Here is a 9,345-nt window from a genome sequence, read left to right as displayed (position 1 = left end):
ATGGACAGTGTTTGGGCTGGAGGGGTCCATTGTATCTAAAACCACTGCCATCTCCTCTGTGCCTCTTCTGCTCTGTTGAAAGATTCGTGCCAATGCTGGGGTTCATGCCCTCCTGGGAAGCTGACTCTGCCTTCCATCTGTTGCTGGGGTCCACACCCTACTGGGGGACTGCATGATCTGCCACTGGGATCCATGCTCTCTTGTAGGACCACTCAGTCTGCTACTGGGGTCCCCTTGCTCAAGGAGGAACAAGGGTCACCTCCAGATCTGCCCTTGGTAGGAGGGCTTTTCTTGGCTTGGATTTACAGCTCGACTAGACACATGGCTTGTTTAGTGTTCAGGGATTCAGGCCCTTTGCAGTCTCAGCTTTTGTGCACTAAGATCATGGCCAGTCATTTCACCATTACCCAGCCTCAATAGTTTCACCTTCTCTTAGCCAAAGGCCAAGACCCACACAGGACCCTAGGAAGAGAATATGTGCGCACCCTTCCATCCTGCTGGCTTTTTCTTCTGAGAACCCAAGGGTCTGACTCCCCTCGTTTAGGGTGAGAACCTGTTTGCTTCCTAGGACTGTTTTTTCAATACATTTCTCTCATAAATCCCTCTCTCATTCAGAATTCTCCAGTGTAGGACTTTTCCAGTCATAGTTCTGTATGATTTAAAGTGGTATTTCCTGCAAGTTTCTAATAGTAGTCCAGGGATGTGTGAATTGCAAATTCCCCTCCCTGAGTCTCTGACTCATCTATTCAATGGTCATTAAGCACCTTCATAGTAAGGGTCTGGCAACCTTGCCAGTCTCATTCTGTGTTTCCTGGGCTGGCGGCTCATATTTCATAGCTGCATTGTCCTCTTTATTCTTTCTCTGCTGTAGTTCAATAAAACACTCTTTACCCCTTCTCTCCCTTGGGAGGGGGGAGTTCGTTTAAAAAAAATTATATACCACTTATCTAAATTTCTAAGATCAAGAAAATATAACACAATTACACAGTGTTAAAAAAACATAAATATAAAATGTAGAGAATGTTACAATATTAATCTATACATATACTGCCCATTACCTGTCCCTTTCCTCTCAGCCTTGAACACATTGTAGTTTATGAACGCTCACCTTTCCTCACTTACCTTTTCAGCTGCTTCTTTAGAAAACCAGAGCAGCCTCTTTTTCCCTCTTTATCTACTTTCCTAACAAAAATATCAGTTGCCCTTATGATATCTCATTAGTTTTGCCCCCTGACCTTCCACCTCCCCTAGATTTTCCCATCCAGTTAACGACTCCTTGAGCTGCTTGAAAGTTACTTGTCCTGAAGCCTAGGTCCCTCGCCTTACAATGAACCTTCATCTCTTGCATCCTAATATTGAGCCACACCATCCGGTGGTCACTGGCTCCCAGATGATCATCCACTACAGCCTCAGAAACGCTGTCCCCGTTAGTAGTATCGCCCCCTCCCAGGTGGGTTCTGTTACCAGCCGACAGAGCTGTTCTCCTTCCAGATAATCCAGGATCTCCCTGCTTCTAGAAGGTACTGCAGCTGGGATGTCAAAATCAACATCAGGAATAGAAGTAAAACAAAGAAATCAAAAAGCAGTAATGAAAAGCCATCAGGCATGATTAATAAAAAAAAAATAAAAAAGCCAAGTCTCACGTTCCCACCGGAAGGGCTGAAATCTGGCTAGGTGACTGAAAGATCCATAAGCATTGCCAGATATTCTGAACAGCTGCAAAAATATGCAGATTTAATGCCAAGCCACAGTCTAATGTTACCCCCAAGGTCTCTACCCATCCTTTATTGGAAGAACTTCCTTCCCAAAGATCACAAGGCCATGTAGAGCCAGTGATGACTCCTTCCCTGCATTCATGATCTGTCTTAGACGGGTTGCATCGCAGCTTGCTTGCTGACATGCTACTTAGCTCTTGTAACATTAGAGCAGCATCTTCCCCTAGGGCAAGAAACAATTTCACATCATCGGTTAAGGGTTACGTACACGTCAGTGGTAACATGCACAGGTTACAGCATCAGGGGTGACAGTATGGAGCCTCAGGAAACCCCATGAGTTATTGCAGTTGGTCAAGATAAGAACCCATCCAAAGAGACCTGCTGAGTGCGGCTTTTCAGATAAGACTCTAACCAAGCAAATGCCATCCCTGCTGAGCCTAGAAACCTAGGAGTAATTATAGACACGGAAATCAGCATTAAACAACACATATCAATAAAAACAAGAGAAGGCTACGCAAAACTAGTGGTCCTTAGAAGACTAAAACCCTTATTAAATCAGGAACACTTTCGTACAGTACTACAAGCATTAATATTTGCTAGCACGGACTACTGTAACACACTTTTCCTAGGATTACCATACACCACAATCAGGCCACTGCAACTACTACAGAACTTGGCTGCCAGAATACTTACTGGGAAAGGCAGAAGAGAAGAGATCATATCACCCAGACACTTGCAGATCTACACTGGCTCCCAATAGAACAAAGAGTCCAATTCAAAACACTATGCACAATTCATAAGCTAATAAATGACGAAAATGCCGACTGGCTAAACATTGCCATATGATTACATGTCCCTCAAAGAAATCTCAGATCAGCCAATAAAGCTCTACTAACCATAACCTCAGTCAGAACAGCAAAGTTGACCCAAGAGAGAGAGAGCACTATCCATGGCAGGACCATTATTACGGAACTCATTACCACTTGAACTAAGACTAATGAAAGAATTAAAACTCTTCAAAAAAGCATTTCACAGTGAGAGCAGCTGAAAGTCACCATAAAAGGTAGAATTGACAATTTTATTATTTTTACCTATAATTAAATATTAAATTAAAACAGTATACATGTATATGATTATCCCAAAATCATATAAATAGTTACCCCAACCCAATTCTCATCTAGAGTATATTATTGAACTATGTAACTGTAAAATATTGGCACCGCATGGATAACTTAGAAACCAAACCAAACCTATTTCATGCCGAAATGTAAACCGTTGTGATGGTGCATTACTGAGCGACGGTATAGAAAAGTTTGAAATAAATAAATAAATAGTTACCCAAAGTATGATCGAGAGCATCATCAAATGCTGCCTTTAGGACAAGAAGGATCAGGATGGAGAAAGGACTTTACCAGCAGCAGCAGCAGCAAGTCATTCACACAATTCCAGTCCAAAGATGAAAGTGATTAATGTAAGATCTAAGGGAAAGAAACCTGAACCGAGAGGGAGTTCTTCCAATCTGGGGATCTAACAATGATGTTTTAAGTACATTGCTGCATCAACTTATAAACAATCTGATGCAAGGTGACCAGAATACCTGGGCTTTAGATGCAAGTAACTAGGATACACTCTACCTCATTGAGAGAGAGAGCAGGTGACCATGTAACAGCTCATCCAGAAGGCACCAACCCTGGTAAGGGTTAAATAATTGCACATTCTCCTTATCTGATACCTATCTGATCACTCTAAACTTATTACTAAAGAAAGAAACAGAACTAGGACCTACCAGCTGAGCGAGAACAGGGGCATCTGGGCAACTTAGAGCTTAAGTCAACAGCTAATTGCAAGTCCAAGTCACCTCTTGCTTTGTTACAGAGCTGGGCGTCATCATGGAAACACTGAAGCTAGGAGGAACGGAGAAGCATGAAGAGCATGGAGAGACGCATGACGAGTCACACACGGAACATGGAGAGACGCATGACGAGTCACACACGGAACATGGAGAGACGCATGACGAGTCACACACGGAGCATGAAGAGCACGGTAGACTCTGGAGGCTCAATGTCTCTGAGAGAGAGACACACACCACCAGCTGGGACACGGTAAATGACCTTTGCTAGTGACACATGGGTACAGGGACTTCTAGAATCTGCTTATACCACAGTCTTGGGTACAGGGATTCCTAAAGTAGGCGCTAGTCATTCACAGGTACGGGAACTCCTGTTTAAAACATGAAAACAGAGATGATTTCCTCTCAAATAGCAAAGACTTAACTCTTATGTTTGCACCTTTATCAGCCCTAGGGGAGATGGAGAGTTGCTTACAAGCCTGGGGCATGTTAATCACTTCTTGAGTACCATAATTTGAGTAACTTCCTTCCCCAGTGCACTAATAATGGGAGATTTCAATTACCAATCAATGGAGTCAAAAAAGTTACCCAAGCTGGAATCTATCAATCAAAATGGATGGGAACGTATAAGTACATTTTAAATAGCCTAGATGAAGGTGGATGATAGAGAAGATCAGTTGGTTTCGGTTGGCTTGCTGACACCTTCATCTAGGCTATTTAAAATGTAGTTATAAGTTCCCATCCATTTTGATTGATAGATTTCAATTACCCCAATATTGACTGGGTAAATGTATCATCGGGACATACTAGAGAGATAACGTTCCTGGATGGAATAAATGACATTTTTATGGAGCAATTGGTTCAGGAACCGACGAGAGAGGGAGCAATTTTAGATCTAATTCTCAGTGGAGAAAAGGATTTAGTGAGAGCAGTAATCGTGGTGGGGCCGCTTGGCAATAGTGATCATAACATGATCAAATTTGATTTAATGACTGGAAGGGGGGCAGTAAGTAAATCCATGACTTTAGCGATAAACTTTCAAAAGGGAAACTTTGATAAAATGAGAAAAATAGAAAAAAAACTAAAAAGGAGCAGCTACAAAAGTAAAAGATGTGCAAGAGGCGTGGTCATTGTTAAAAAATACCATCCTAGAAGCACAGTCCAGATGTATTCCACACATTAAGAAAGGTGGAAAGAAGGCAAAACGATTACCGGCATGGTTAAAGGGGAGGTGAAAGAAGCTATTTTAGCCAAAAGATCTTCATTCAAAAATTGGAAGAAGGATCCAACAGAAGAAAATAGGATAAAGCATAAACATTGGCAAGTTAAATGTAAGACATTGATAAGACAGGCTAAGAAAGAATTTGAAAAGAAGTTGGCTGTAGAGGCAAAAACTCACAGTAAAACCTTTTTAAAATATATCCGAAGCATCTGCTTCACTTTTTTGAAGGAGCTAATAAAGATGTAGATAAAGGTGAACCGGTAGATGTAGTGTATTTGGATTTTCTAAAGGCGTTTGAGAAAGTCCCTCATGAGAGGCTTCTAGGAAAAGTAAAAAGTCATGGGATAGGTGGCGATGTCCTTTTGTGGATTACAAACTGGCTAAAAGACAAGAAACAGAGAGTAGGATTAAATGGGCAATTTTCTCAGTGAAAAAGGGTAAACAGTGGAGTGCCTCAGGGATCTGTACTTGGACCGGTGCTTTTCAATATATTTATAAATGATCTGGAAAGGAATACGACGAGTGGGGTTATCAAATTTGCAGTTGACACAAATTTATTCAGAGTAGTTAATTCACAAGCAGGTTGCGATAAATTGCAGGAGGACCTTGCAAGACTGGAAGATTGGGCATCCAAATGGCAGAAGAAATTTAATGTGGACAAGTGCAAGGTGTTGCATATAGGGAAAAACAACCCTTGCTGTAGTTACACGATGTTAGGTTCCATATTAGGAGCTACCACCCAGGAAAAAGATCTAGGCATCATAGTGGATAATACTTTAAAATCGTCGGCTCAGTGTACTGCGGCAGTCAAAAAAGCAAACAGAATGTTAGGAATTATTAGGTAGGGAATGGTTAATAGAACGGAAAATGTCATAATGCCTCTGTATCGCTCCATGGTGAGACCATACCTTGAATACTGTGTACAATTCTGGTCGCTGCATCTCAAAAAAGATATAATTGCGATGGAGAAGGTTCAGAGAAGGGCAACCAAAATGATAAGGGGAATGGAACAACTCCCCTATGAGGAAAGACTAAAGAGGTTAGGGCTGTTCAGCTTAAGAACATAAGAACATAAGAAAATGCCATACTGGGTCAGACCAAGGGTCCATCAAGCCCAGCATCCTGATTCCAACAGTGGCCAATCCAGGACCTGGCAAATACCCAAAAACTAAGTCTATTCCATGTTACCATTGGAGAAGAGACGGCTGAGGGGGGGTTATGATAGAGGTGTTTTAAAATCATGAGAGGTCTAGAACGGGTAGATGTGAATCGGTTATTTACTCTTTCGGATAGTAGAAAGACTAGGGGGCACTCCATGAGGTTAGCATGTGGCACATTTAAAACTAATCAGAGAAAGTTCTTTTTTTACTCAACGCACAATAAAGCTCTGGAATTTGTTGCCAGAGGATGTGGTTAGTGCAGTTAGTGTAGCTGTGTTTAAAAAAGGATTGGATAAGTTCTTGGAGAAGAAGTCTATTAATGGCTATTAATTAAGTTGACTTAGAAAATAGCCACTGCTATTAATTGCATCAGTAGCATGGGATCTTCTTAGTGCTTCGGATCCTGCCAGGTTCTTATGACCTGGATTGGCCACTGTTGGAAACAGGATGCTGGGCTTGATGGACCCTTGGTCTGACCCAGTATGGCATTTTCTTATGTTCTTATGCCTGTTTTCTTATGTGCTAGTGACACTCAGGTACAGGGACTTAGAGTCAGGAATTACTGAGGAGGATGCAGGGACTCCCACACTCTGTGCTAGTGACACTCAGGTACAGGGACTTAGAGTCAGGAATTACTGAGGAGGATGCAGGGACTCCCACACTCTGTGCTAGTGACACTCAGGTACAGGGACTTAGAGTCAGGAATTACTGAGGAGGATGCAGGGACTCCCACACTCTGTGCTAGTGACACTCAGGTACAGATACTTAGAGTCAGGAATTACTGAGGAGGATGCAGGGACTCCCACACTCTGTGCTAGTGACGCTCAGCTACAGGTAGAGTCAGGAATTAGTGAGGAGGATGCAGGGACTCCCACACTCTGTGCTAGTGACGCTCAGGTACAGGTAGAGTCAGGAATTAGTGAGGAGGATGCAGGGACTCCCACACTCTGTGCTAGTGATGCTCAGGTACAGGGACTCCCACACTCTGTGCTAGTGACGCTCAGGTACAGGGACTCGCACACTCTGTGCTAGTGACACTCAGGTACAGGTAGAGTCAGGAATTACTGAGGAGGATGCAGGGACTCCCACACTCTGTGCTAGTGACGCTCAGGTACAGGGACTCCCACACTCTGTGCTAGTGATGCTCAGGTACAGGGACGTAGAGTCAGGAATTACTGAGGAGGATGCAGGGACTCCCACACTCTGTGCTAGTGACACTCAGGTACAGGTAGAGTCAGGAATTACTGAGGAGGATGCAGGGACTCCCACACTCTGTGCTAGTGACACTCAGGTACAGGTAGAGTCAGGAATTACTGAGGAGGATGCAGGGACTCCCACACTCTGTGCTAGTGACGCTCAGGTACAGGTAGAGTCAGGAATTACTGAGGAGGATGCAGGGACTCCCACACTCTGTGCTAGTGATGCTCAGGTACAGGTAGAGTCAGGAATTACTGAGGAGGATGCAGGGACTCCCACACTCTGTGCTAGTGATGCTCAGGTACAGGTAGAGTCAGGAATTACTGAGGGAGGATGCAGGGATTCCCACACTCTGTGCTAGTGATGCTCAGGTACAGGTAGAGTCAGGAATTACAGAGGAGGATGCAGGGACTCCCACACTCTGTGCTAGTGACACTCAGGTACAGAGACTTAGAGTCAGGAATTACTGAGGAGGATGCAGGGACTCCCACACTCTGTGCTAGTGACGCTCAGGTACAGAGACTTAGTCAGGAATTACTGAGGAGGATGCAGGGACTCCCACACTCTGTGCCAGTGACGCTCAGGTACAGAGACTTAGAGTCAGGAATTACTGAGGAGGATGCAGGGACTCCCACACTCTGTGCTAGTGACGCTCAGGTACAGGGACTTAGAGTCAGGAATTACTGAGGAGGATGCAGGGACTCCCACACTCTGTGCTAGTGATGCTCGGATGCAGGGACTCCCACACTCTGTGCTAGTGATGCTCAGGTACAGAGACTTAGTCAGGAATTACTGAGGAGGATGCAGGGACTCCCACACTCTGTGCCAGTGACGCTCAGGTACAGAGACTTAGTCAGGAATTACTGAGGAGGATGCAGGGACTCCCACACTCTGTGCTAGTGATGCTCGGATGCAGGGACTCCCACACTCTGTGCTAGTGACGCTCAGGTACAGGGACGTAGAGTCAGGAATTAGTGAGGAGGATGTAGGGACTCCCACACTCTGTGCCAGTGACGCTCAGGTACAGGGACTTAGAGTCAGGAATTAGTGAGGAGGATGCAGGGACTCCCACACTCTGTGCTAGTGACACTCAGGTACAGAGACTTAGAGTCAGGAATTACTGAGGAGGATGCAGGGACTCCCACACTCTGTGCTAGTGACGCTCAGGTACAGAGACTTAGAGTCAGGAATTACTGAGGAGAATGCAGGGACTCCCACACTCTGTGCTAGTGACACTCAGGTACAGAGACTTAGAGTCAGGAATTAGTGAGGAGGATGCAGGGACTCCCACACTCTGTGCTAGTGACGTTCAGGTACAGAGACTTAGTCAGGAATTACTGAGGAGGATGCAGGGACTCCCACACTCTGTGCTAGTGATGCTCAGGTACAGGGACTTAGAGTCAGGAATTAGTGAGGAGGATGCAGGGACTCCCACACTCTGTGCTAGTGACGCTCAGGTACAGGGACTTAGAGTCAGGAATTACTGAGGAGAATGCAGGGACTCCCACACTCTGTGCTAGTGACGCTCAGATACAGGGACTTAGAGTCAGGAATTACTGAGGAGGATGCAGGGACTCCCACACTCTGTGCTAGTGACACTCAGGTACAGGTAGAGTCAGGAATTACTGAGGAGGATGCAGGGACTCCCACACTCTGTGCTAGTGACACTCAGGTACAGGTAGAGTCAGGAATTACTGAGGAGGATGCAGGGACTCCCACACTCTGTGCTAGTGATGCTCAGGTACAGGTAGAGTCAGGAATTAGTGAGGAGGATGCAGGGACTCCCACACTCTGTGCTAGTGATGCTCAGGTACAGGTAGAGTCAGGAATTACTGAGGAGGATGCAGGGACTCCCACACTCTGTGCTAGTGACACTCAGGTACAGGTAGAGTCAGGAATTACTGAGGAGGATGCAGGGACTCCCACACTCTGTGCTAGTGACGCTCAGGTATAGGGACTTAGCGTCAGGAATTACTGAGGAGGATGCAGGGACTCCCACACTCTGTGCTAGTGACGCTCAGGTACAGGGACTTAGAGTCAGGAATTACTGAGGAGGATGCAGGGACTCCCACACTCTGTGCTAGTGACACTCAGGTACAGGTAGAGTCAGGAATTACTGAGGAGGATGCAGGGACTCCCACACTCTGTGCTAGTGACGCTCAGGTACAGGGACTTAGAGTCAGGAATGAGTGAGGAGGATGC

The 9,345-nt window shown here is 45.1% G+C and overlaps 1 protein-coding gene across 1 annotated transcript in view; it reads left to right on the top strand.

Moving 5' to 3' along the window:
* Nucleotides 1-3,595: 3,595 nt before the first annotated feature.
* LOC115082189 (zinc transporter ZIP4-like) overlaps nucleotides 3,596-9,345 on the top strand; it is a gene marked incomplete at its 3' end in the record, with an annotated part of 70,042 nt that continues 64,292 nt past the window's right edge. The window contains exon 1 of the mRNA XM_029586440.1: nucleotides 3,596-3,817. Within this exon, the coding sequence (XP_029442300.1) occupies nucleotides 3,605-3,817 (213 nt within the window). The remainder of the gene's footprint in view (nucleotides 3,818-9,345) is intronic.

Source organism: Rhinatrema bivittatum, unplaced genomic scaffold (assembly GCF_901001135.1).
Source record: "Rhinatrema bivittatum unplaced genomic scaffold, aRhiBiv1.1, whole genome shotgun sequence".
NCBI lineage: Eukaryota > Metazoa > Chordata > Amphibia > Gymnophiona > Rhinatrematidae > Rhinatrema > Rhinatrema bivittatum.
Note: the sequence above shows the minus strand (reverse complement) of the source record. Positions and strands in the feature narration are given on the sequence as shown.